A 26,680-nucleotide genomic window follows, 5' to 3' on the forward strand; every position below is an offset into this window, starting at 1 on the left:
TGCAGCGTCTCGATAGCCAAAGGAAACACCAGTGATCTTCAAATACATGTCACTTCCGATTTGGATGCCGAACGTGCGCGTGAGTCTCGCCGCATGTACATTCGGATGAGGAAGGACTGACGAAGAGATTAGGTTCGACACTGCCGCCGAAGGAATACGGGTTTCGATTATGATGTTACCATAATTGGTATTAACAGCCATCTTCGACGAACATCAAGAAGGAGGAGGAGGAGGAGGGTTTCCATTTAATCACCACGCTCGAGCGCCGTAATAAGTAGTCATCGGCACGCGTGACATATTGCTTCTTTCTCATTTTCGGACTCTGAACATTCTAAGTTAAGGAAAAGTAAGTAAGTATCTCCGCGGAAGCCGTAGGATGTTCGGAGTCCGAATCAAGGAATGCTAGCTTGTGGAAACTGCCGAACAGACTTCGAAAACCCCGTTTTCCCAATCTGACGAGCAGCATGACAGAAGAACACAATTGAGTTCATGCGTAACATGTACCGAACCTTGCGCTGCTTCGCGCGGTCTCACTAAGCGCTGGGTACTGAGTTCCGGGCTTCTGCTCCGATGCAGTGGTTGGGATCATAATAAGCTTGGGATTCTGCGGCTAGCGAGCGCGTCGCTTCGGTATCTTCGAATCCAACTTGGTAGATTGCATTGAGCCCTGTCCATGGCTTTAACGGCGTGAGCCGCGTGCGTCGCGGCAGGCGACTATTGGCGTACCATGTATGTGCGGATCGTGATTGTGGAGCTCATGCGATACATTACACGCGAATCAAGAAATACACCAAAGCATAGAGACTACTTGTACACACATTATCAGACAATCACCGCAGTCAGAGCACAGGTGACAGGAATGCCATCCAGCCCGCTGTTCATCAGTACTTGCTGTGTGGAGTCAGCGCATTCGCGTCACGAAGCAGTTGATGCTGAACAGGCAGAAGGGACCCGTAGAGAACCTCAAGACGCTGTAATAAACGGTATTCAATCGGTTACCCACATGATACCATATCAAGCATGGCACTTACGGGCTGAGCCATACCCCGCTGCCGTCCAAGCCTAACCACTGAGCCCAGGATGACTTCCAGTTCAATCGGACGTCCAGCTCTTACGTCTGCCAGCGTGCTCGGTACATGCTTCATTGCGCCGCTGGCATACGCCTTGGCGGTTACCGTCAAAATCGACAATGCTGCTGCATGATCGAGATTGGGTCCGCCACTTGTAGGGGGATAGAGCAAAGAACCGAGGTCGTAGACCTCAAACAAGAGGTTCAACATCATTGGGATCGTGTAATCGCCAATGAGCGGCGATGCTCGTGGCAGAGACGCGACGACGCCCTCTGGCGAGCCAGGGGATCCGGAGGTAAGAGGAACATCCTGGGGACTATCTTTGGCGGAAAGACCGGCGGGGGGGATGTGCGTGTCAGGTGAGCCGAAAATTGCATCGCAAGATAGTCGTGTCAGTGCGGGAACCATGTTGAAGCATAGGTTCCAGGCGTTCTTCATGTACTTCAGACGTCCAATGTCGGCGGTTAGGACGACCTTTGTTCCGCCAGCTTTGAGGGTTTCTGAAAATTCGGTGGCGACTGGAGACACCACGACGCCAACTTGGCGATCCACTGTGGGAGGGAGATAGTCTCCGATATCAATGTGGCCCTTGTTACCGGTCAGAAGACGACGCCTGATACTCAGGAGCTAGTACTTACGAAGTTGTTGTACTCGACAGTGACGCTGTCCCGCATATGCATATGCACCCAAAGAGCAGTTGAGATAAGCCTCGGGTTTTGCGACGGTACCTTCTGGCTCAAAGTCACGTAAATGTCTTCTTCGACATCGATGCCGTTTTGCATGAAGACAAACGCCGGTTGCGGGTGTGCACCGTCATACGTAAGACCTAGCAGCGGTGCAACTACATCTCTGGTCGTGGTGACCTCCGGAATAGCCTTCGTTGCAAGCACGACAAACGCATATGTGCGGTCAAGTGCTTGGTCCAGCGAGGACATCACTGGAAAACGATGAGGCAAGGTGCCTCACAAAGGAGGCGACTACGACGCACAGCGGTGGGGTCTCCAGTTTGCCACGTCTCCAGTGTCGGTGTTTATCATTGTGAAACCCGATTCTGTGACTCGCTCATCAACGACTTGAGCTCATCAAACATACAGACGGTCGTTGACTACCTTTTAATGCTTCGTAGTTTCCGCGAGCAATAGCAGTCACCCTCGTTCGGCCACTCTTCTCAAGAATATATGCATCTGTCCAGTACGCTCGTCAAACAGGATTACTCAGAAGTATATATGGAAACGTACAGAATGCACCGATGGCTCCCATACCAATGACCAGAGTATCCGTTACAGGCCGTGTCTGCGCATCCATAGTGGCTAAAGGATGGAAGAGAGATGTGATTCGAGAGACGCCGGAGGGAGGTTGATGCCTCGGCAGCCAGATCAGCAACAGTTTAAGAGCAACTGGGTACTCGCGTCGACGTAATTGTAAGCGCCTGTTGCGACAGTCTTGGGTCTACCAGAATATGTGCTGTAAGAACGGGGTCCAGAAACCTTCAGTTGACACTTTCACATGGTCTGACGAAGCCTAGCCGCATCCGATCAAGCAAACACTTGACCGCAACAAAGACACGAAGAAATCAGGGTTGTAACACACCTAAGATGCCATCTAAGTTCATCCAAACGCATACCATCAACACGGGTCCACAGCATCGATACATAAACTTATCGCATGCTGAGTGAGCGGCCCATTGATGCAACGAAGGCCCATCTGCCAGCAGTGGAATGCATCTCAACGGATTGATGAGCATGGATGATCTTGACAGATACACGGATGCCAATTAGGACTTACGCCAATGGTCGCACGCCGTGGCGGCTCGCGTCGTTGAGGCCATGGACAGGGCGCAACTTCGAGTTGAAGTCGAAGATACCGAAGCGAAGCACTCACTAGCTGCAGAACCGCAAGCTTGTTATGATCCCAACCAATGCGGAGGAGGAGGAGGAGGAGCTCAGCGCTTAGTAAGACCGCGCTTAGCAGCGCAAGGTTCGATACATATTACGTACATATGAACTGAAATGTATTCTTCTGTCAGGAAAACGGGGTTTTCGAAGTCTGTTCGGCGGTTTCCCAAGCTAGCATTCCTTGATTCGGACTCCGAACATCCTAAGGCTTCGGCGGAGATCACCTTTTTGGCATATTCAGAGTCCGAAAATGAAAAAGAAGCAATCTCCACAAAATCTCCATGATGTTCGTCGCAGATGGCCTTTTGTACCAATTATAGTAACATTATGATCGAAAACCTTATTCCTTCGGCGTCGGTTGCGTCGAACCTAATCTCTTCAGCAACCCTTCCTCCTCTTTTCTCCTCCGGCTGTGCATGCGGTGGGAACGTTCGGCGTCCAATATATAATTCGGAAGTGACGAGCCTGTTATGATCAAGGCTCCAAGACGTGACAGCTTTACTACAATCTAGCGGGTGAAGGTCCAAAAAAATGGGACAAGGCCTCCTGTTTGAATGAACGCAGATTCGTTAGCGCCTGTACAGGTGGTGCGGGGCCTTGGTTCGGGGTTTGTGAGCAACTGACTCACTTTCTTGTGGACCAGCGACTCGACCCATGCATCCCATGCGGCATCACTAAGAATCGGCACAGGGATTACATGCCTAATCTTCAAGCCGTCTGCAAGCTCCTGAACATGTGGTAGCATGGCAGTGACCGCTCTGTGCTCTCGCATTATACGTTCCATCTCTCCGATGCCTTCGACCTCCGTGTACCATGCAGGATCCATGCGAATGGCGGCGCACTCGAAGAGATCCAACAGAACGCGAGGTACGCCTGCGTCTAAGGCACATGAGTATGCATAGCTGCAGCCCAACGCCAGAACGCCACGTTCGCACTGCGGAAGGACGAGGGCGTTGAATAGTGGGTCGCGATGGCCGTCAGGTAAGCCGCCTAGAAGCTGTGCGCATCGATTGTACACACCCCTCGCGTGTTTCTCTAGGAGGGTGCCTTCGTGCGTACACTGCGGCAATGTGTACTTTCTCTGCAAGAGCTCCGAGAAGAGGCGAATCGCGATGGTCGTCACGTCGCCCTCCGCTATGACCAATCCACGCATGTCCATCTAAGGTGGGACACCGGTAAGTATGATATATCAATCTTGTTAATGGCAGAACGTACCTCAATCCGGCTCACAAAGTTGTGACCAAACGTTCCCTGGGCCCCAAGGCGCTCCGCGACTTCCCGGTACGATTGAACAGTGAACCGACATACTGTGGTCTTGAATATTGTCGCCATCCCTTGCAGCACGTCACCCTCGACGACCCGCGATTCGAGCGCTTGTGCAACATTGTTCGACCAGGCGTCGAGCACGTGCGCAACGGCCACAGAGTAGAGAACCGGTAATTGCTGAGTTCGGAATGACATGATGGGAAACTTATCCCCTCTCGTTCCCTGTACGTGTCTTCGATACGAGTAGTCGACGCCAATGCAGGCTGTCAGCTTGATTCCCGTCACGGCGACCATCGGTATGCAGATTTGGCCCAACGTTATTCTTCGGATATACTGTTTCAGTAACGCATGATGGTCCGTGACCGACAGATAGTCTGCACCAAGGAATGCACTGGGCGGCAGCTTGACCTGGTCGAAGGAGGTCAGTGCGTAATCCAATGCACATGTACCGTTCCGAGGAGGTAACAAAACAGCAGATACTCTGGAGTGCATACGGCCAGGATAAGACGTCGGGAGAAGGAACGGATGGATTCCACGATCGTCTTTTCCGACCATCAACCTCGCAAAAACAATTGCAACCTTCGGAATGACTGGGTGCGGCATCGTGGGAGGCATGAATCTAGAGAAATTGGTGAGTTACATCGACGTCACATCAGCTGTGTTTTCATGCTCGGACTCACTTGCAGGCGCTGCTATTCGGAGTATGCAAAATGAAACCATCCTCGACTTTCTCGGCGACGGTCTCCAGTCCCAAGATATCAAGACCATGGCCGACTTCGGTCAGCAGGAAATTGCCCATGACCTCGCCCTTCAGAGCACGTTCGACGAGCGGTTTCAAATCTGGTCGCCTTGGAATGAGCGGGGCGATGGTGCCCAAGAAGAGATTGACATGGCAGGCAAGTATATTGGCGCAGCCGACGTCAAGCGCCATGATCGGGTGCCTGTGCATGCGGATGAATGCGCTCGTGCAGAGGTCAACATCGTCGAGAGTCAGTTCTGTGGAGGTGTGAGCACGCTTTTGGCTCTGGTCGATATGCATGAATATTTACTGATCTCTTGAAGAATGACTTGTGCTCTGGTGTACGACAGCAACGTCTGCTCCTCCAGAGTGAGCAGCTCTGTTCGCAGATCAAACGATGGGTGCCACGAGTCCATGGGGCGTTAGATGAACTGAAGAGATGCAGTCCGAATCTACTACCCCACCGAGCTCGCTTTAAACTGAGTTGACATTCGCATGTTAACTTAGTCAGTGTACAACGTCAACGGTGACACGTGTCGGCGCGAAAATTGAGAATCAAGTTGCTCACAGACGAGTCTAACGAAATAATCGTTAAGGGCGCGAGTCCCCCAATGTATTCGTTCTTGTGTTCCTGGTAGTATCTCCGCCATGACCTCACCTGTATCTATACTTGTAATCAGTACTGTGTTTCTCAGTACGTGCGAACAGAGCGTGCTGACCCTGACCGATGTTGCACCATGGCTATCGTCGGGCTATGTCCCTTGTGACACTTTCTCTGGTTAGGACATGTTGAAGCTCGTCAGAATTCGTAGGAAGCTTGTAAGGCACCCGTGAGTCGAGGCCTCCTGGTACATTTGGCATCCGCAAGGATCAGAATTCGTAATCTTCCTCGGTCATGTGCATGTCAGTGAGTACTTGAGTTCCCGGGACCTTCTCACGTTTCGTTTGATCACAACTGTCCATCTGATATGTCGAAGTGACTTCTCGTTAGATGGTGCTACCAGCGATATCTGTGGCTTATTTCACATACGTCGAGTAGAAGTCGCACCGTTTGTAGCAGCCTCAGTAATAAGGTTCACCCATGACCGGTTGACCACCAACTGGTCTACAAATGTGCGTATGTTCGACGACAGCACAGAAAGCGTCAAAAGACATGTGCAGACTGAGAACTCCCCTAGTTCTGAGTAAACGCCGGCGCATCTCTTTGGGAGTGTGAATCCGCAATTTCCGCACAAAGCGCAAGTCGGACTAGTCACGCACGCCAGTGAACCAATTGATTCGATGCTTCAAGCTTCAAGCTTCAGCGCTCAGCGCTCAGCACTGAGTACTGATCGATGTTTACAGCCGCACATGGGGTACGTCCGGGAGTCCTGCGAGAACAAATGATTTAGATGTCGTTCAAGTCATCCGAAGACGGGCGGTGACAAGCCTATGTACCACTGCGGCGTCTATCGTGATCAAGAGTTGCGTTACCGAGACTTATATCTGGAGGTCCTGTTTTGATCGCGGCACCTCAGTCGGAGGGCTGATAGCCAGTGTATCGTATGAGTCTGGTAGTTGAGAGATACCTCGGTATGCGAGGATGGCAGTAAGTACCAATACGCGTACATGGCTGCATTAATGGCAGTTCTACCCTCACGGTATTCAGCGGAAGACGCCGAGATTTCAGGCTCCGAACGCCACCATCCGTTCGCTCCCGAGCGCTTTCTCTGCGCCACCACGAAATGTACCATGCTCCGGTCATGCTCTCGTACTCACGGACATCCACAAAAGAAGCTCAGATCCACCGGGAGTTCTCTCCTGCCCGGGTCTCTCACTGCGATACAGGACGACAGGTAGGCGAGAATGGAGCATGGACTACGTCTGTCACGGTAAGCTCAGACCATCTCCGGCATCCGGGCAGTGCGGATGCGGGGTGGGCCTCGTTCGGAGATCGGTCCCCTGCCAGACAGCGGAATGCAGTGTCAGCATAGGACACGCTGCAGCGCTGCACTGCGGAGGCTGATTCAGAGTTTGATATTCTCCTCAGACTGGACGTATGGTTTGACAGCTGACAGCTCCTCCACAAGTCGCTTCTCGATATGGAGGGCGCCACAAGGCTGCCGTAAACGGTGCGACCTGTGGAAAGTCCGGCGACCATGGACAAGTGACCAAGGTGGATATCGATGCATGCCGACAGTGCCGCCGCCGGCGGTACCGGTGTTCTGTCAGGGAGGCTGCTTCGCAGGAAGGGACCGCTCTGGGCTCTGCCACTGAGCCCACGAATCTCCCTACCATCTTTGTTCGGACTTGACTTGCATTTCGCTTCCTGTCATTTGTCGTTCGAAATGTGGGTCCACCGCGTGAGTTTCCGCACGAAGCCTGTCGCGACTGGCGTCCTTGCCCAGCACGATAAACCGTTTGCAGTCGCGAGCGTCGTTCTCGTAGCTGCTCTTACTCCTGGGGCTCACCTAGGACTGCCAGCTAACCGTCAAAACGTAGAAACCCTTCGACGCTCTCGTCAGCAGCATCTACGGCCGGAAACCATTGCCGACTCGTGCATCACCTCGGTGGTCTACAGCAGTAACGAAGGCTTGTACGTCACGCCACCCAGGTCCCCAGTATTGCAATATGACTTCTACAACCGACGGCTATGCTCGCGGGCCATGGCGAGCCTGGCTCACTGGTACGCCTGTCCAAAATGATATGTTACGTGCATCTGCTCACGCATTACAGTCGTTGGAGCGTTCCTTATGCAGTTCAGCGTCGTCGGTTTTGTGAGTATCCTGCATTATCGCCAGCTTTCGCTTATGGTACCTCCAGATGTCCGCCTTTGGTGTCATGCAAGCGTATTATGTCCAGACCTTCCTCTCGCATTCCTCCGTATCCGCCATCAGCTGGATCGGGAGTATTCAGACACTTCTCGATTTGACTCTCGGTGCATTCCTCGGACCATTGTGCGTGCCCGTGTCGAATGCTCGCGCGTTGCGCCTTGTTTCTGACGCTATCCAGCCTGGATCGCGGATACCTGAGACATGTCGTGATCGGCGGGTCGACCATATTCGTGATTTGGTGCGTACATCCATACCCTACAAGTTATGAACCTTGTTGATCCCGCTGCTACTTTCCCAGCCATTTCATGCTCTCACTTGCAAAACCCGAGAAGTATTATCAAGTTATCTTGTCTCAGGGAATCGGGATGGGCTTAGGAATAGGCTCTATCTTTCTACCCACGTCCGTCCTCATTTCTCAACATTTCAAACGCAGGAAAGCACTCGCAATGGTGCGCACTTCATTTACTAGAGTGAGTATAGTATAGTGAACGCATTATATCCTAGGGTATTGTACCAGCCGGCGGCTCCCTGGGCGCAGTTGCCTTCTCCAGTAGGCGTTCATCCATGTTATGACTTCCCACTGAACGAGTTTCGTATTCACAGTCGCCCTGAACTACCTACTCAACGGGTCTCTGGGATTTGGCTGGTCCATTCGCGTGACTGCATTCATATGTCTCAGTCTGCTGTTGGTCGGCAATCTCCTGCTCTTCGACCCGAAACCCGCCAAGGATGACATGCCCGCTCAAGATATGCAAGAGAAGCCACCCGACGCCATCGGCGCTGTCAGCGAGGGAGCAGACGAGAAGGAACTCGACGCGCACGCCGAGCACGACGACGCCGCCCCTCCACCCTTCCTGGACCGCGAGTATGTGTGCATCCTCGTCCAGGGCTTCTTGATGGGCCTCGGGTTCTGGTTTCCCTCGTCCTATGTGCAGCTCTTCGCGGAACAGAAGGGCGTGGACCAGCAGCTATCGTTCTACACCATCGCAATCCTGAACGTGGCAAACGCGCTCGGCCGCATTGTCCCAAACTGGCTCGGCGACCGATGGGGTGCCTTGGAGGTGTACGTCCCATGCCTTCTAATCAACTGTGCGTCACGCTATGCCAGTGTGCTACACATGTGTTGCTGACAAGCGATGCGACGGGTTAGCTGGTCTGCAGTTCGCACTCCTCGGGTGCTCGACGCCATATGGGCTCGTGCTGTTCACGATCTTGTAAGCGCACCTATCTTCTGGACTTCTTCCGACGTTCATTGCAGGCATCGTAGCTATGGCTTTTTTTCGGGAGCAGGTGACGCGCTCTTGCGGCTTCCATTCGTGCGCCTGCCGTCTGACCATTCGCCACAGTGGTGTCGCTGTATCTCCCTGTCGTGGCATCCATCAGCACCGAAGGTGCCAACGTAGGGTGGGTCCGCTCGTCCCATTCACGCTTCCGCGGTCATGACCGCCCTCTTTCACAGAAAACGCATGGGCATCGCCTTGTTCCCCGCCGGCATTGCAAGTCTGATCGGCACGCCCATCGGAGGCGCTCTAATCGGACATGACTACGTTTGGTGGAAGGGCGTCGTCTTTGCAGCGGTTAGTCGAAGTCTGTCCGAACCTGCTCGCGTTCGTGCGGATGTTGACGCGTTTGCACTACCATAGGTGACTGGGCTGGCTGGCGCTACTGTCACAGCGTCCATTCTACTGGTTCGGCGGCGCAAGTCATGATCAGCTATCTCCTCGACAGCCTCTCGTCCCCACCCAAATATTGCTACTGGCCCATTAAACTTGTTGATAAACTATAGATGTTATGTACCTGATGGACGTCGGTCACCGTTTTTCGAATGTATCCTCAGTAGCTCAATGAATTATGCAGCAGTAGCACGCTCCTGTGAAGTCATCCGAGCCAAGTGGCAGTGAGCCTGGCCGCAATGACGTGCTCATCACTTACTAAGAATGGCCGCTAGCCGTGTCTGGCTCCTCTGAACATAGAGTTTTGGGAGTAATCTGGGTCTGGGGTAAGCGGCCAGCTTACATCGAGGATGACAAGCATAGGTCTACAGTACTAAGGACGTCTGCTGCCGTGCTACTACTTATACTACTAGTGCAAGGCTTGCTCTTCGACTTCCGAGCTACAACGGTTGTGGTGGCATGATCATGATTTATACCGGACTTGCCAGCGGCACAGCCATTTGTAGACTCTGTTTGTCATTGTAGCACCCGAGCGGCTCGAAACACGAAGGTTCATGCACACCGTGAAAGACGGACTGTCCTGTCAATTTGGATTCTAGGATGGGCAACAAGGGCGCACCTTATGCGGCGGCCAAGCTAAGTTCATGCTGCTGCTGCTGCTGCCTGTTTTGTTCCAAGTACTGCTTGACGGCACTCTGTTGCAATTAATTACGGTGGTCCGCTCATCAGTCTCATGTACGTCGTACTTAGTACAGAGATGGTTTTCTCTGGCTTCTTGCGAGATGTGAATTCCTTCTTGGAGGCAGAAGTCATTGGGATACCTGAGCCCATACGCGAAGCGGCTAAGCGAAAGATCGTCCGTGAACGTAACGCGCAAATGGGAGCGACATCTAGTCCCCTAGGCAGACGAAAAAGAAGACCTTTTTGAGTGGGGAGGTAGGATGAGGCACTGTATTCGTTTCACCCTTCTGATAGGGACCCCAAGGACTAGTCGGGAGGAGAAGGAGGAGGGTGGGTCCATTTAGTCATCGGCCGGGGAGGTCGGTTCGCATGTCCCAGTACTTGTTGGTTGATAGTATACGGAGACATGTTTTAGCAGGGGTATAAAGCATGATTGAGCAATGAGCGACGAGCAGCAACACTCACCCGCCCCGCCATGTCGACCGTGGCCGAAAAGGAGTCCCCCACTGGTACAGACGGCAACACATTTATTGCCAATGCTAAGCCCATAGAGCATGCTCAGAGGGCCCACCAGTCCTTCCCTGGGGCTAACTATGTCCTGCCATCGGATCCAACCGAGAGAGACCGGTACGTGCTAGGTATTCTATCGTGTAGGAAGCTCACACCGGTGTCAGGCTCGCACTGCAACACAAACTGCTCAAGGGGGCTTTCGAAGACCGCCTAATTATCTGCCCTGTCGCGATATGTGCGGAAGACTGCATCCTGGATAGTGGTACCGGTTCCGGTGAGTTCGGCGAAGCACGTTAACCAAGCGGATGGTTCTCACTCAGAATGGTTCCCAGGTACATGGCTTGTGGACATTCTCAGCATCGTTCCAACGTCTACGGTCGTTCATGCAATCGACATCGAAGCCCGCCTTTTCCCTACTGAGGTCAAGGAGGTCGTCTCGCGCGGGAACGTCGAGTTTATGGTCGCTACAATCACGAAGCTCCCCCCCGAATGGTCAGATATGTTCAAACTCATCCACCAGCGTCTCCTCGTCGCAGCACTCCGCGCTGAAGAGTGGACGATCGCTATCAAGGAGATGATGCGCACGCTTGCTCCGGGCGGCTGGGTGCAGCTCGACGAAGTGGGGTCCTGGAAGGCGGGGCCCACGACCGAGAAGCATATACTCCTGGTCCAGGATTTGTTCAAAGCCAAGAGCCTCGTGCTAGATTGCGCGCGCTACATTCCCGACATGCTGCGCGATTTGGGCTTCGTCAATATTTGTGTCGAGGAAAGAACCATACCTCTGGGAAGCTGGGCTGGCGATGTTGGCGTCGCCGCGCGGGACAATTTCATGGGAGTGTTCAGGGGCATGAAGACGCCTATTCTGAATGCAGGAGGACTGGGTGTTGTTGGGTCGGAAGCTGAGTTTGATGAGCTTCTCGACAGCGTTGAGAACGAGTGGAATGAGACGGTGGGAGCAGAGATTAGGTTCTACATCTTCTCCGCTCAAAAGCCCGACAACAAAGAGTAGGGACTCAATTTAGGAGCTTCTGTCAGATAATCTTTTGGGGGTACGCGCTGTCTTGGTGTAGAGGGAAAGAATCGCTACGGTTTTCCAAATTATTGCAAACACCATGACAGAAGTTCGTACCGACTAGTATGTCAGGGGGGCTTGGCATTATGCACTATTTCATCGGTACGTGCGTGCTCTCTTCGCTGAACATCATCTCTTCAAGCTGCAGATGGGGGTGAATAGAGTGCTGTAACGGAACAGGCAATCACAGTGGGTCTGGCCAGATCCTCTCCAAGGTAGCTGAGTGTAAATGCTATGCTGTAAGTATGTCTCGTTTGCGTTGAGCAGTGGTCATCTTTCCGGGTGAAACCAATCTTGGCCACTAGGGTGGGGATAATCCCCTATGTCGGAATACGTGAGTGCGAGCAATGGCGATGACAGTACTTGTGGGCCTACCATCAATTGGGGCATCGCGTTGAACAGGATCCAGCATGATTTGTCACTAGAAGTTACAGCGTTGAGAAGAATGCACCATAAGGAGAGTTCGTAGATCCTCGCGATGGCGAGGAAGGAACAGAATCAGACGCGAATATGGACGATATTTGGCAATCGCCATGCGACGCTGACAGTGCACATACCTAGACACAACCTAGACACAACGGCGAGTTCAATTCGGGTGCTGGAACGATTAGGACGAACCATACCCGCCCTGCAACAAGCGCGGTTGTATAGATGTTCTTTACGAGGGGTGTGATATACTTGGTGTATGCCCATCGAACCGCCTGCTCATACTCGGTGTGGGGTGGAGCCAGATGTGAAGTCGCACCAAGTGACGAGACTGCGCATTAGTATGGATCAGTACGGACTCGAATACATATACCAGAGGCTTACTCGCAGTCCCGATGCAGAAGCAGGTGCAACAGCCCGGTATTGTTCTCCCTAGACGAACCATAGACGCCAGGCGAGTACTCGCCGATGATGGACACTCCGGCTGCGACGGCCAACTTCACGAGCTGTACGCAAAGCGAACGCGACGTTCCATTACATGACAGTACACCGGGTATAGATGAAGTTTTCTCGAGAGCAAAGGCTGCAGCAACTGAAAGATGCATTCACTGAGCGTTGAGCTCGTGCAAAAGAACGCACGAACTGCTCCGCACCTATGCTCTGGGTATAATCACGCGGTCGAACCCCTCCGGGTGTCCACTAGCTGCGGCATTGTGCCTCGGATTGGAGAGGGCCTGAGCCCTAGCACGAAGGCCAACGGCTCGCGGTACCTCTGCGGGGTTGCCGTGCGAATGCAGGACAACTACTAGCTTGATCCGTCTTCGGCGCGTACCAAGTGCTGGGGATAACGCGGATGGTCGAGCGCTTGAGGATGTCCGATGAAGACTTCTCATGCCAGCGCACGTCGTTCAAAGCACCGTATGTACCACCGCGTAGTACAACCAGCCAGCTGGCACCCGACAAATTCCCGGTCTTTGACGATCTATGGAAGTACACGCGGTTGAATGAGGCGACAAATTTTGGCATAGGCTCGAGGCTACGAGAGTGAACTGCTCGTGTTGAACTGGTGCCGGTGAACGAGGAACGAGGTGTATTCGGTAAACACGTATGAAGCACGATCACGTGTAAAAACGCGTCGCCTTGCAGTGCTGGTGTCATGACGTGGCCCAAACGACGGTCCAGCGATTTCCCGGAGGTCGATGCGATGAGCACCTCAACGACCTCATACTACTTCAGTGCCGTCGTGGCGTGTTCGCGCCTCGGGTGCGCATGCACCTAGGGATGTGCGCTGGTGCGCCAGACCCGCTACTCTACCTCTTCGAGTGTATGTCGTAGAGATGAAGAGCATCGCGGAGCCCAATGAGGACTGGCAAGAAACTGGGTCGTGGGTTTTGGTTGAAAAGAGAGAGTAACGAATGCAATATGTTTAGCCTGTCGCATTCTATGCACCAGTGCATAGACGACAAAGAGCGCGAAAATTAGCGACGACCCTGGCGTAGATGATGATGACGACGACGATGCAAGGTTCGAGTATGCAGATTGATGCGTCACGAACCTGGTTCAAAGTGCAGCAGCCTTTACACGTTCGTAATACGAATCAGGCTGAGGAGTATGGGTCAGTCAGATTAGACTACACCCGAGTGGTACTCACAAAGCCATTGATGCCCGATGCTACTGCTGGGCGGCGCTCGCGGTAACCTTGGGCTGATTAGCTTCGCGATCGTCGCTGACCAGTAGATGATGGATATCGACGGTTGTTTAAAGGTAATTAGACAAGGTAGCCACGATGGTACAGCGCAGACTTCGAAATGAAGGGTAGAGGAGTCCCATTGAGAGCTACGACAAGTCATACGCGTCGCATGTTACCGGGATGGCATTTCACGTCAAGCATCGAGGCTGACGCCTGAGGTGCGGGTCGTTTTCGTTTGTTGTACAATGCATATACTATCACTTGAGGGTCAGTCTTTTGTATGCTGCAGAATTGTTAACACGATACTAGAGCAGTTTACTTACACTGAGGCCTGGCTCTCGCATCCCACTAAGTTCCGACATTCTCGACTCCGGTATTTTGACACGTTGACGACATGGCAATCTGCAATGTACGAGAGGCAGAGGTAGTGCACTAGAGGAAGGAGGAGGAGGAGGAGGTGGTGGTGGTGGTGGTGGTGGTTGTGTATTAGGAGACGCACGCGTTGCCGGCGACTGCCGCAAACGCGTCACACTACGTCAATGTCACTGTGTGTGACCGCGCTCAGCGACAGTAACACTCAGCGCTCAGAGTCTGTCTACGCAGTCACAGTCCTGGTCGGTATGTACTCGGATCCTACATACAACGCTGACAGTGAACTCGCTATAGATCAACGTACACAACACCCTATGATAGATGGTGCCTGACTCAGGATGACACGCCATACCGGTGCGGTGGCAGGTTCGCACTGCAGGCTTGATTTTGGCGCATCGACGACTGGGATGAGTCAGGCCTTTGGCAGGCCTCAAGGCCTCAAGCGCAAGGATTGCATCGTCGGCAACCGAGTAATTGTGGATTTGGGGTGATACGAGGTCTGTCCACTCATTTGCTAAGTACATGCAGCGAGTGCCCACGATACCCGAATCTTATCATTTGCCACCGCTGCTTGACAGATCATCGCACACCGGATGCGGAGACTTGAAAGCTTCTTCGAACCCATGTCCTTCCCCCCGAGAATCATGACAACCGCGCATTCTCCGCCTGCTACTCGCAGGCCCATAAGAAACCCTCCCACGGAACCTACTGTCCGGTATCGTGCGTCCAGAGCACTCGCAGCTCTTACTCCAGTCTTCACCATCTCCCGCGCCTTCGACCCATGGATCCCTCAGCACGTGTCTATTCCCGCTTCAATCTGCGACTGTACGACCTTGTGGTCCTTGTTATCTCCAACAAATGGGCATGGCGATGCCCTACGAGCTCGACTCTCGTCCCGTTTTTCCACAAGGACTTGGGCGAGAGGGCCCATCTAGACGTCGGTGTCGGTACGGGGTATTATACTGCGAAGTCCGCGCACAACTTGGCCAAGACAGAGAACGTCACGTTACTCGACCTCAATGAGGCGACGTTGAGCACGGCGTCCTCTCGTCTGCGTCAGGCGGGATACAGGGGGACCATCGATGAAATCCACCACAACGTCTTCCATCCCCTTCCCGACCATCTTCACGGAAAGTTCGACTCCGTTTCCTTGTTCTACCTGCTTCACTGCCTTCCGGGAAGCATGGTCGACAAAGGGCCGAAGGTTTTCGCTACTTTGGGAGTGGCACTCCGGCCTGATGGAGTGTTGTATGGCGCGACCATACTGGGACGAGGCCCAGGGGTGGCGCACAACTGGCTGGGCAGGCGTTTGATGGGTCTTTACAACAAGAAAGGCATATTCGGGAATGCCGACGACGCCCTCGATGACCTCAAGAATGCTCTGGAGGGTCGGTTCGAAGATGTTGAGGTGAAGCTCGTGGGGGTCGTAGCTCTATTCGAAGCTCGGCGACCGAAGACAGGGTAGAATGGTAAGCGGCAATAGACGTCCTCCAGGCTTTCGAAGCACGTCTCATACCCAGAACAGATCGGAGGAGATGGCGTATGGTACGATAACGGAATGCTGGCTGGTGCTGGGATGGAAGAGCTCCGTGTTATGTGTGATGTACATGCGATGCTTCGGCGGCGAATTGTGGTTTTGTCGTGTCCGTATTCGGTCTGTATTGGTGAGGTTCAGAGTTCCGTGCTCAAACAAGGATATCAATCAGGAACTCTTCCAATTAGACCGCTCAGGCGTGTACGGCTTCCTCGTGCCTCGTGGATCACCACGACCTTATCCTGGAGTCAAGATAATCGTGTCATCATTTCATTGGGATGATATACGTACATGTGGTCCAAGAAGCTTTCCAGGTAAGCAAGTCTGTATTGTTGGGCTTCGCGCCGCGCAGGCCTCCTCCGGGCGCGGCGGGCTCGGACGGGCACTATTGACTAGGCTGAGGCTGAGCGCTGAGCGCTGAGCCTCGGTTGCGGTGGCCCCATCCTCCTCTTCCTCTTCCTCCTCCTTTCCCTCCCAAACGCTCTTTTTAGTGGGGCCCAACGATGTGGGCTGGATGTTACTAAAGCATGATGCGTACATAGCCTCTGAAAGCCCTGCTACCTGTGCAGACCGGTTCGATGATGGTTCACGATAAAGTAATGAACACCGGTGTTCCTTTAAAGTTCTCAACAGCGCTCCTCGTCAGCTGCTATCCGAGGGGCAGTGCCAATTTGCAAGATATGCATTCAACGTGAACTCAAATCGAATGAACTCAAATCATCATGTCAGCGGACTATTCACTCGACTGCTGCATCATATCTCCCCCAAGTTTGCCGGAACAATGGCATCATCATACACCAGATCTGTGTCGTAGTCTACCCTTCGAAGCCAACCCGGACGGAACTGTGCGCGTGGTTGCCGTTCGAGGTAAGTCTTGTGTACTTATTTGACAGCTTCGCCAGCTCATGAACTGTTCAGCTGGATCGCCTCGCACTGGCAGTTCGGCGACTGGCATGACGTGGCCCCAAATTTCGACATGGGGCTCGCTGTCCCTATCGGCTGGATAGGCCACGAAGCTGTATAGCTTCTCCTTCGAAATTTACAGGAGGCGCAGAGCTAACCTGGTGTACACCTGTTGTCACCTGTAGCCTACCTTGATCATCATGATTCACGGAGTGCCTTGACCTAAAAACCTGGCCGTAGTATGCGCTCGTCCCTCACCGCTGCCTGAATCCTCTGACCATGGCCAGTTCGTCCAACGCGACTGATTCGCCGTTGATTACTTTCTTGAATGCCGAAGAAGCCTTGTTGAAGAGCTTCATGGAAGACTATCGGTTCACGCGTTTGATGTGGTGTGAGCATTTCTTTGTCGAATCAGGGACGTTTTCAATTGCTGAGGCAGTCCGCAGCGCTCTCGCTTACGATTCTACTGTATGACTGGAGTGTGTGGTGCATGCTTGTCTTATGCCGTCGTGGTGTTGATTTGTGTCTGTTTCAGTGTTGACATTTGCAGATGAGGTATGGAAGCGAGTCGTAGGATTCATAAGCTTACCTCATGACCGTATACGAGCAGGTCAGATACATCTGGCAAGGGAAATTCGCCTGGACGAAGATTCTGTTTTATTGGGTGAGTCTAGTGTATGCAACGTCGCACATCTCTGATTGTCACTGAGACACTCCCATTTATTAGAACCGATATTGGTGGTAAGTGCATGATCGCTCTTGCTGTGCTGCCCTGAAAACCGATCGTTGCGCCCGCATAGTATATTCAACCTCACGTGTGTCCATTCCCTTCAATCGTCCATCCAGACACCGTACTCATATCTTCGCAGATTCGATAACATCGGTGCGTTCGTATCTGGAGAGGAAAACGTAGACTGACCATTCGCTAGTCCTTGCTGTCGCACACAACTCAGACACAAAGGTACGAAACTCATTGATGCACGCATATGAATATACGCATGACACACAGAATAGTTGTAGGTCGCCCAATGCCATTGGACTGTTGTAATGTACATGGCTGAACGCACACCAGCTGCAACCGTTGGTTGAACTTCTTGGTCTATGGTTCAATGCCATTCGAGGTAGCCATATGCAGTGCGTGAAGTCGATGTGAACCGAGAACACACTAATGAACGATGTTCAGCGGTCTACATCATGCGCCTGTACGCTTTGTACGGATGCAATCGGAGAATCCTCATTTTTCTATGTGTGTACTACGTAGGGGTTCTCACCAGCGAAACTACCATCATAAGTATGGTCGCCCGTGACGCTGTATGTAAGTCAGAGTATTCGCTCATATGCCATGACGAAACTGTTCTGAATACCTGTTGTAGTCGTATCTTTACCAGGTCCCTTACAAGACCTCACGGGCTGCCTCCCATCGGGCATCAAACCTTGGGCATGGACCTTCTGGTTGCCGATGCTGACATTCGAAACTCTACTATTATGCCTTTCGCTCTTCAGATCGGCTCAGCTGGTGATCGAGGACAGGCGTCCTAAGATTATATATGTCCTGTTGCGAGACTCGGTGGTATACTTCGGTGGCGTTGTGTTGACCATTGTTGCAAACGTGGTTGGCTGGAATGTGGGCGGTGTATGTTTATCAGCCACTCGAGTCATCTACCTACTCTAACGCCTTTTCTTACAGGCCGGACTTTTCGCAGCTTTCTTCCCGTGAGTCGAACGTAGAACACCTCCCATGATGCCAGTGGCCTCACTCTCACGGACTTTCAGATTGGCGATGATGGCTTTCTCCGTATTGGGTTCAAGATTGCTTGTGAGTCTATCCCCAAACTCCGTGTGCTTGATTAATAGTACATCGGGCTCATATTGTGCGTAGCTCAACATGCACGATGCCGTTGACCCTTCGAACCGAGTCCTACTAGGAACGTACGCTGGTGATCAGTCTACGAATATGGCTGTCGGTCTACCCACCCATGACACAGCATCCATCCAATTTCGAGGGAATAGCGCAGTCAACTCGGAGGCCATATCAGATGCAGATATTGAGCTTTCCGACTTCTGAAACTCTGGATGATGTTGAATGGCATCGCTCTCCTCCTGAAACCATGCAGTTTATCTCTTCGCAGATGTTTAATATTACTGGCATCGATCAATGTTATTAGCTTCTCTCGCAAAGGCACCAATGTTCCGTAGCATGAGAGCTTTGAGATCGACGTGCGGTTGCTACATTATTGTCCGAATTAAGTCTCTAAACATACCGAAGCAGGAATTGCTCCGTCGCAAGTCGATAATAATACCGCAGTACGGTCATACGGGACGTTTCGGACGCATTTGAATAAGCGATGCGACGTCGCAGGAGGTCGAGGGCCAACGAGCTCTGGCATTGCATACCGCAACAGACCGAACTACTTATGCATGGACATGATTCGCATCTACAGCGCCAGAACTGCGCATGCTCAGCCTGAGAATCTGTCTACGCAGTCACAATCCTGGTCGGTGTGTACTCGGATCCTACATACAGCGCTGACAGTGAGATCGCAATAGATCAACGTACACAACACCCTATGATAGATGGTGCCTGACTCAGGATGGCACGCCATACCGGTATATAGTCATCGGCAGGTTCACACTGTAGGCTTGATTTTGGCGCGTTGAGGACTAGGATGAGCTGGGATGTCAGGCCTTCAAGCTTCAGGCCTCAGTACCTCAACGGTGGTCACTCTCCTCGAAATCTGGAAATCGATCATCATGATATTCACTACTTACTTCCACGAACATTGATCACAGCAGTCACTTGCCTCGCAGTGAGCCTATGCTTCCATATGACAGCAATGATACTACTCTTACAGCCGAGTCGGCACTAGCACGCGCTGCTTCATGGAACAACCGTGTGCTCGACGGCGTCATGTCGCTTTTTAGAGCCAAGTATGGACTGAGGACGTGCAATTAAATCCGACGCTGACAAAGCATCGTGATCCTCGGTTCGACCTCTTGACTCTTCTTGACTTTTGAGTTCCATCACATGCACCACCAGATGCAACTTGAAAATACGCCGCTTCCGAGTCCCAGCCGTGTCTGATCTGAGGATGTGTAGGCTCAATGTGTTCCACTTAGGCTCACCGTGGCCCGTCAAACCTACTTGTCCAGATCCGAGCGGGCCCCGGCCAGATGGGCACAGTCCTCCGGTGCTATGTGTGCTCACTGAAGATAAGTAACTTGCTTCCGCCGCACCTCGCGACAATGGCGGCCATAACCTACCTGACGCCCCTCCGAGATCAGGCTTCACAGTGACCATACATACGTATGCACTCTCCCTTCTCGTAATACGCAATGTTCGCCGTCCACGCTCTCGGAGAACGGGTCGGTTTGGGCGTATTATCCGCCATATGGGCTGTCCTGGTCATGATTTCATATGCGATGAAGGCCAAGATCTCCTGGAAGGATACAACTACCAACATCTTGCACACAGTGTCGACTTGTCTATACTCCCGACGCCCATTCACCGAATACAGTGTCCTCACCACACCTCAATTTCCTCTCGCTCACGAATGCCTCCATCATGCCATTCTCACTCATGCTCGACGCCACCCGGAATGCAGCGCTGTTGTCGACTACGCTGGGCAGGAAATGTCCTATGGCGAGCTCGATCTACTCTCGTGTACACTAGCGACGACTCTGCAAGCACAAGGCATAGGCAAGGGGAGCCTCGTCTGCCTTCTAGTCGAACGTTCTATCGTACAAGTTGTGGCGATCGTAGCTGTTCTTCGGGCGGGCGCCGCCTACGTTCCTCTAGACGGCGCCACAATCACTGACCACGCACTCGACGCAGTGGTGGCTGACGCACAGCCATCCCATATACTCTTCTCCGAATGCTTCAAAGAGCGCATCTCCCGGCTGCCACATGCGACTTGCTTGGAAACAGCTGTGACCGAGTGTCGCCAGACAAGTCCAACGCCAGGGGCAGCTCCTCGGGACGATGCCCAGTCAAGTGACCTCGCCTATGTTATATACACATCTGGTACGTTTATTCTTCGCCTCGCGATCGCCACTGTATCTCATACACGTTCAAGGAACGACTGGGGTGCCGAAGGGTGTTATGGTGACTCACAGGAACGTCGTCAATTGTACGTTCTATTCTTGCGTTATTGAGACCGCGCCGAAATGTGTCTCACTGCGACGGCAGTGCTGTGCTCGCACCCCGGCAATCTAGGCATATCAGCTGGAACGCGCGTCGGGCAGCTTTTAAATGTTGCGTTCGACATGTGTGCCTGGGAGGTGCTCGGATGTCTTGTCAACGGCGGAACATTGTACTTGCGTGGCCCTCACCGTCCAGACTGGATCAAAGTCATGCGTAGCGTCGAAGTTCTGATCAGCACACCTTCAATTCTCAGCGAGCACAGGGCAGAGGACTATCCGAACATTCGAGTCGTGGCAACCGCAGGGGAACCGAGTACCCAACAGTTGGCCGACGAGTGGTCGAAGACGGCGGTCTACTACAACTGCTGCGGCCCCACCGAGGTAGATACCCGCAACATCTTGCTTATCTTCGGGACATTGAGACTGAGTGCGTGGTCAACATTGCTAGGTCACGATTGTGAATACTATGCACCGCCACGTGCATGGCGCACCGCTGACAATAGGACGGCCGACGCCCAACAACGCGGTGTACGTTCTGGACGAACAACTACAGCCCGTGCGGCGCGGTGACACGGGAATCATGTGGGCGGGTGGGCTTGGAGTGTGCCGAGGATACCTCAATCGACCCGCACTGAACGCAGCAAAATTTAGGTCCGATCCGTTCCGTAAAGAAAGGTGAGTCGTATTCTTGCATGTGCCCGACATATCAATCTAATGCTTCGCCGGCACGCAGCGCAAGTATGTACAACACAGGAGATCTTGGCCGACTGCAAGAAGACGGGAGTTTGGAGCATCTCGGACGTGTAGATGATCAAGTGAAGGTCAAGGTCCGTCCACGTTCCTATCAGGGGGTACATATTCTCAGTGCGTGCTAACCGCCAGACGGCGCACCGTAACAGGGATTCCGGGTGGAGTTGGACGGTGTTTCGGCAGCGATGCGCTCGTGTCCAGGCGTATTGTCGGCGTGTGCATTGCTCATCCGACAAGAGATCTACGGGTTCTACACACCTGAGACAATCCTCAAAGAGGATGTCCGAGAGGCGACTGCTAGCATCCAACCATGCTACGCCATTCCGCAGCATTTTTTTCCGCTCGCAAGCATGCCGTTGACCAGGTGAGTCTGAGTCCCTTGCCATACCGCGATGGGGGCACGCTCACCTGTGTCCTTCAGTAACGGCAAAGTTGACAAGCGCATGCTCAATTGTATGGTCACGCAAAGCAGATAGTTTGTGCGTATGCATGTACCGTCCGGCGAGCTGGAATGGTCCCATATTCTATTTGACCAATGTACTACTTGCCCCCCTGCCAGTGGAACGTGTTGAAATGTATCGTTGATCGACTGAGGAACGCGCTTACCCTGTAGGCAATGCGGGACACCACCTTCGCTCTTCCAAAAGAGATCGAACCTACAGTGCCCAGCACACTGGTAACTTTCGCGACTTCCGCCCAGAACGATTGGGCCAGGGCGGTACCCACGTTGTATTCGATGCTCTGTCAGCTCTTCTCGGCGCTGTGCCATTGGCTTGCAGAGGTTTCAACTGCCTCCATACAACTCGAAGAACTCGTTCACGTCGGCATTGTCATAAGTGCCTGTTACTCTTCGTGTCAAAGAAGTCCTTGCATGTGAAGATCCTCGAGAACGCCTGCTCGTTGCTCTTCGGCAAGTGAAAGACCAATTCGACGACTACCTCGCGAACGCTCACCTTCCACACGCGACCGCCGCCGTCGTAACACTTGTTCCACCGCACGACATTGCGGTTTCTTCGAATCCGTACGCGCGCGCGATACATCAGGTTTACACACACGCCGTCATTCCACTCCAATTTATTTATCCACTGCGGCCAGACAGCAGTGAGCCTCTTCTTGTTGCCCTTTCAAGGCCCTTATAAGCGAGCCAAAACGCCGGACAACTGGGACAAAACTACCGTGCAGGCATTCGTAGAGGAGATAACCCGACAGACATTGTACATCGTTGCGAAGTAAACGTGTTGCTCTTTGGCAACAGGCACCGGTAAACTCATAGCATTCAAAATTGGATTCGAAACCTGGTTGTCATGAATATTGGGCGTCGGGCCGTGGTCCATTGCATGAAAGACATCCCACATGCGAACTCTTCCACCGGCGAGAAATGGTAGTATGTTCTAGTAAGGCTCATGATGCAGAAAGACGTTGCTTTGAACAGCTCTTGCTGGTCGCGATCCTTCTTGCCGCGAATAACTTAGACGCGGCAGGGATTGAGTGAAAACAGCGACGACGCTAGGTCACTTATAGGGAGGGACATCCATACGGTGACAAAGTACCACATGTGTTTCACAAGTTTAATCGCAATTCCTAGAGGCCAAGGATGATGCCCACCGTACTCTCCATACACGACTGCCCTCCTCCACTCAACGAGGTCGTGTGTAGGGCCTCACTACAGGAGACTCGTTTACTACTCTGCCAGCCTCAGTGTTGCTTCCTCTCTTCCTCCCCAAGCGTGCAAGATTCCTCAGGCGTGATCACATGGCTCTCGAACGAGAACGACCCGCACGCCTCCAGTCTCCTGATCAGCACATCGCCGAACGCCGTCGCAGGGGTAAGGATCCCGCCCTCCTGTGCCATCCGCGGCAGCTTGTCCTTCTCCAGAACGATCGCAAGCGCAGACTCCGAGATCATCCCTTGCGTACCGGTTAGCGTGCGGGCCCATGGCCTGACAGACATGTGCGACTGACGGGCGGAAAGGCGGTAGCCAGGGTCACCCTGCCCATGCATAACGGTCCTGATGCACACCTCTGGGACTCCTGGTGCACGCACCGACCGGGAGTGGTTTGTAATCTCGAAGAAGCCTATCTTCATTTTCCTGCGGACATGCGGCTTCAGCAATGACAATCAATATGCGCAAAGAACGACGCACTATTCTGATGGGCCCTGCCCCGGCGGGGTCGCCAAACGCTTGAAGAACCACCTTGCCTGCAGAGGACTGTGAGCCGGCTGCGAGGTATTACTGATCCAAGCTGGTGACACCCTACCGGAGGAGCCAACACTACCAGCACCAATAGTATTGCGGATGCTAAGCTCGCGCTTGTGACGCTCAACCAGCCCAGCACACCCCGCGCAGGCCACTGCTCCAGACACTCGTCGTACGTGAACTCCTCGCCGTATAGGGACCGCGCGAGCTCGTCCTCTTCTGCGGCTGACGAGACCTTCGACGCCTTCGCCGCGGCAGCGGTGACATTCAGTCCCCAGGAACGCTGCACGATCGCACGGTTGCTCGGAGCCATGAAGAAGTACATCGCAAAGCGGTTGGGCACTGCGAACGGCACCTCGTACCACAACCTGTCCTTCACGCCCGACTTCCCGACCGCTGCGCCCGGCACCAGCCCGGTGTCAGCTCGTTCATTGCGGCACGGGAGGAAAAGCAGGCGCACCGGGTCCGAGAGCATAGTCGGCCTGCACCTCTTGCAGCTTCTCGATCGGCACGTTCTCTGCGATCGCCATCAAGGAAGCTAGGGTACCACCGGAGAATCCGCCGTTCGCGCGGTAGACCGTAAGCGACGGTCCAAGGGATGCGCGTGGACCTAAGGCGGCCTTGAGGGTTTTGCTGGCGAGGTGGACGACGAGGTCCGCGGGCACTGAGTCGAACCCACAGGAAGGGACGAGGAGCACGCCGGCTTTGGTGGCGACATAGTCGTACCTGCGCGAGGGTCGTGGATGAGCTCAAGCCACTGAGACATACTTTCGCTGGGACCCCAATTTGGGATGTCTTCACGACGTTGGAGCCCCCAGCCCGGATCCGGTCATGTCAACGGGCACTTTGAACGTTTGAACAGTGACGCCCTGCGCGTCCGCATTTTGAGACGCCCATATTTATCTAGAGGCTTTCTCGTGCAGTTCAATGTGAACAAGACCGTCGCTTCAGCGGAGCATCTCCGCGTTACCATCTCTCCGACCGAGGTCCCAGCAAATGTACTCCGTTCAGGGGGAACACTTACTTGAGGATCATCTCACGAATCCACGGCGTCTCTCCACATAGGTCAACGTATTGTCTTCGATGCTTTAAGCACGCCCTGTAGAACCACCAGTCGCGTCAGCGATCTATCCTCAAGCGCCCGGCCCTTTTCTCGCCTGCCAGTATCCACCACACGGCGATTATCAATGATCACGCTCACCTCAAGACGGGCTCACCCCAGTAAATGGACGGCCCCACCGCGTTTATGACCACCTGCGCACTCTTGACCGCCTCCTCCACCTGCGCTCCGTTGGTTACATCCAGTTGGACAACCTTTATAGTGTCGTTCAAATCCAGACTCTTCTTCAGTGCCTCAAGCTTGGCTTGAGAACGTCCCGCAACACCGAAAGTGAAAGACGCGCGTTGGGGATGGTGCGCGAGGTAGTCGGTGATCAAGCGACCGGTGAAACCTGCCGTACCAGCAGTATTAGCGTGTGAGCACTGAGGATAATATGCCGCAGGCGCACCGGTAGCACCGAGGACAATGATGTCGGTTGTCGACATTGCTATAATAGTGTCTATGAACTACCCGGTCTGTGCAAGCCCGTATCGACACTGGCCGCCAGGCTTTCAGTCGACGAGAAGCAGCAGCGAGGGAAGATGCGTGGGTCGGAGGCTACTTGGTGGCAGTACTGTACAAACCAGACTGGCAAGCCGGGAGTCGAGACTGACGACGACTGTGACAGGTCTGCCTGCCAGTGTTCGCCCTGGAAGTAAGCCACTATCAGGGTCTGACGGTATCGGTGACCGCAAGTCATAGTCACCGACCCGGACGAATTCATTGCCAGTTTGCAATATTGTGTGGCAATCGTGTGTTGCAGTCGACGACGGACGTGCGCAGAGTGGTCTACAACTTGAAGCCACAGCCCGTCTGCGACTTTGTGGGCGCCTCCGTGCCGCGGCTCGTCCGTGCCGAGTCCCGACGTCGAACGCTTCTCCACTTTCCGCTCTCACGCCTTCCTGTCGCTGTCTGGGACCCATCTCTCGCGTCCTCCTCTACTGTGTCCCAACACACAGTACTTGCCACTCGTCCTTGATGCATGCCCGCTCTCTTGGCTGCGTTATGTTGCGGGCGGGCGTCTGTCCTTCTTGAACAACCGTCTCGCGATGCGCCAACGACACCCTCTCCGCACTCGCTACCCACTGTCAAGATCGCATTATAAGTCATTATGCTCCTCAGCATCCCCGTATACTTTCTGAAATAACGGAGAGGGGCTCAACGAACATTGGGGACGTGCTTAGTACGCTTGCTTCTATTTTCAAATTGTCTTTGACTGACAATCTTACACTGTGATCCTTAATACGACACAACATCGACGACCAGTATCTGTCCGCTATTCCGTCTGTTGTCAGCCCCACCGTGCACATAGTACCTGCAGCATCACACTACGCTTGGACAGCTGGACCTCAGGATCATGACGTGCCGTGCGTCGTCTGTGAGTACTCAGCAGAAATTGCGCCTGTTCCTTGAAACAATGCAGATAGACACTATTCAGCCGGGTTGTCGTTGGGGTCATGATAGTCACGGTCCTCTCCTACTTTGTACACGCGATAGAGTTCAGCCTGAAACAACCGAACCATAGGCATGTGGCAACTTACCGACGTATCCCGCCCTGCCTCTGCTCATTGGTTACTCAACGTCAATACTCATCCGCTCTGCCGTACTTAGGCACCGGCTCATGGTACCGTGACGTGCATACGCGTTTGACAACGGCGCTTGAACAGATGGGCGTGAACACGGTTGTTATAAAAGCAAAAATACATATGCGGGTCCCATTGCAATGGCGAGTAGCGCAAGGTCGAAGGTGTAAAGCACTCGTCTCAAATTTTGAATGTGATCAAAGGGGGTGTCGTCGACTCGTGACGGTGGATAGTAATAGGTACCCGTATCGTACCGATCCGGTCTAA

General features: G+C 53.3%; 9 protein-coding genes across 9 annotated transcripts; 5 read left to right on the forward strand and 4 right to left on the reverse strand.

Moving 5' to 3' along the window:
* Nucleotides 1-726: 726 nt before the first annotated feature.
* Nucleotides 727-2,794, reverse strand: B0H18DRAFT_980920 (uncharacterized protein). Its single transcript, XM_048044465.1, has 6 exons — nucleotides 2,661-2,794; nucleotides 2,309-2,519; nucleotides 2,180-2,254; nucleotides 2,059-2,121; nucleotides 1,709-2,007; nucleotides 727-1,658 (listed from the first exon to the last, which is right to left on the reverse strand). The coding sequence occupies exons 2-6, from the start codon at nucleotides 2,373-2,375 to the stop codon at nucleotides 996-998; spliced, it is 1,167 nt and encodes a 388-aa protein (XP_047898380.1). The 5' UTR covers nucleotides 2,376-2,519; nucleotides 2,661-2,794; the 3' UTR covers nucleotides 727-995.
* A 436-nt stretch (nucleotides 2,795-3,230) lies between these two features.
* Nucleotides 3,231-5,656, reverse strand: B0H18DRAFT_980928 (acyl-CoA dehydrogenase/oxidase). The gene is made up of 4 exons (XM_048044466.1): nucleotides 4,912-5,656; nucleotides 4,181-4,850; nucleotides 3,594-4,124; nucleotides 3,231-3,511 (listed from the first exon to the last, which is right to left on the reverse strand). The coding sequence occupies exons 1-4, from the start codon at nucleotides 5,268-5,270 to the stop codon at nucleotides 3,467-3,469; spliced, it is 1,605 nt and encodes a 534-aa protein (XP_047898381.1). The 5' UTR covers nucleotides 5,271-5,656; the 3' UTR covers nucleotides 3,231-3,466.
* Nucleotides 5,657-7,580: 1,924 nt separating this feature from the next.
* B0H18DRAFT_1115038 (major facilitator superfamily domain-containing protein) lies at nucleotides 7,581-9,569 on the forward strand (the record flags this gene model as incomplete). The annotated part of the gene is made up of 12 exons (XM_048033206.1): nucleotides 7,581-7,635; nucleotides 7,686-7,726; nucleotides 7,773-7,906; nucleotides 7,962-8,021; nucleotides 8,082-8,232; nucleotides 8,288-8,333; nucleotides 8,387-8,872; nucleotides 8,934-8,997; nucleotides 9,051-9,073; nucleotides 9,130-9,187; nucleotides 9,243-9,370; nucleotides 9,427-9,569. 12 exons carry the CDS (start codon nucleotides 7,581-7,583, stop codon nucleotides 9,567-9,569), a joined length of 1,389 nt encoding a protein of 462 aa, XP_047898382.1.
* Nucleotides 9,570-10,612: 1,043 nt separating this feature from the next.
* Nucleotides 10,613-11,656, forward strand: B0H18DRAFT_869763 (uncharacterized protein; the record flags this gene model as incomplete). Its single annotated transcript, XM_048040045.1, has 3 exons — nucleotides 10,613-10,775; nucleotides 10,796-10,921; nucleotides 10,980-11,656. 3 exons carry the CDS (start codon nucleotides 10,613-10,615, stop codon nucleotides 11,654-11,656), a joined length of 966 nt encoding a protein of 321 aa, XP_047898383.1.
* Nucleotides 11,657-11,783: 127 nt separating this feature from the next.
* Nucleotides 11,784-12,753, reverse strand: B0H18DRAFT_554290 (uncharacterized protein). Its single transcript, XM_048038574.1, has 5 exons — nucleotides 12,530-12,753; nucleotides 12,343-12,476; nucleotides 12,277-12,287; nucleotides 12,095-12,140; nucleotides 11,784-12,039 (listed from the first exon to the last, which is right to left on the reverse strand). The coding sequence occupies exons 1-5, from the start codon at nucleotides 12,588-12,590 to the stop codon at nucleotides 11,857-11,859; spliced, it is 435 nt and encodes a 144-aa protein (XP_047898384.1). The 5' UTR covers nucleotides 12,591-12,753; the 3' UTR covers nucleotides 11,784-11,856.
* A 2,235-nt stretch (nucleotides 12,754-14,988) lies between these two features.
* On the forward strand, nucleotides 14,989-15,672 carry B0H18DRAFT_869964 (S-adenosyl-L-methionine dependent methyltransferase; the record flags this gene model as incomplete). The annotated part of the gene is made up of 1 exon (XM_048040055.1): nucleotides 14,989-15,672. One exon carries the CDS (start codon nucleotides 14,989-14,991, stop codon nucleotides 15,670-15,672), a length of 684 nt encoding a protein of 227 aa, XP_047898385.1.
* Nucleotides 15,673-17,756: 2,084 nt separating this feature from the next.
* On the forward strand, nucleotides 17,757-18,822 carry B0H18DRAFT_980980 (uncharacterized protein). The gene is made up of 6 exons (XM_048044467.1): nucleotides 17,757-17,778; nucleotides 17,828-17,959; nucleotides 18,018-18,277; nucleotides 18,332-18,357; nucleotides 18,418-18,460; nucleotides 18,524-18,822. Exons 2-6 carry the CDS (start codon nucleotides 17,839-17,841, stop codon nucleotides 18,707-18,709), a joined length of 636 nt encoding a protein of 211 aa, XP_047898386.1. The 5' UTR covers nucleotides 17,757-17,778; nucleotides 17,828-17,838; the 3' UTR covers nucleotides 18,710-18,822.
* An 841-nt stretch (nucleotides 18,823-19,663) lies between these two features.
* B0H18DRAFT_554779 (AMP-binding protein) lies at nucleotides 19,664-22,125 on the forward strand. Its single transcript, XM_048038576.1, has 6 exons — nucleotides 19,664-20,665; nucleotides 20,718-20,771; nucleotides 20,831-21,165; nucleotides 21,233-21,459; nucleotides 21,518-21,611; nucleotides 21,684-22,125. The coding sequence occupies exons 1-6, from the start codon at nucleotides 19,978-19,980 to the stop codon at nucleotides 21,900-21,902; spliced, it is 1,617 nt and encodes a 538-aa protein (XP_047898387.1). The 5' UTR covers nucleotides 19,664-19,977; the 3' UTR covers nucleotides 21,903-22,125.
* A 931-nt stretch (nucleotides 22,126-23,056) lies between these two features.
* Nucleotides 23,057-25,276, reverse strand: B0H18DRAFT_1188247 (NAD(P)-binding protein; the record flags this gene model as incomplete). Its single annotated transcript, XM_048036023.1, has 7 exons — nucleotides 23,057-23,441; nucleotides 23,496-23,623; nucleotides 23,806-24,127; nucleotides 24,192-24,457; nucleotides 24,756-24,830; nucleotides 24,933-25,182; nucleotides 25,240-25,276. The coding sequence occupies 7 exons, from the start codon at nucleotides 25,274-25,276 to the stop codon at nucleotides 23,230-23,232; spliced, it is 1,290 nt and encodes a 429-aa protein (XP_047898388.1). The 3' UTR covers nucleotides 23,057-23,229.
* Between the last annotated feature and the right edge of the window lie 1,404 nt (nucleotides 25,277-26,680).

Source organism: Fomitopsis serialis, assembly GCF_022376445.1.
Source record: "Fomitopsis serialis strain Sig1Antser10 chromosome Unknown B0H18scaffold_6, whole genome shotgun sequence".
In the NCBI taxonomy this organism is placed as follows: domain Eukaryota; kingdom Fungi; phylum Basidiomycota; class Agaricomycetes; order Polyporales; family Fomitopsidaceae; genus Fomitopsis; species Fomitopsis serialis.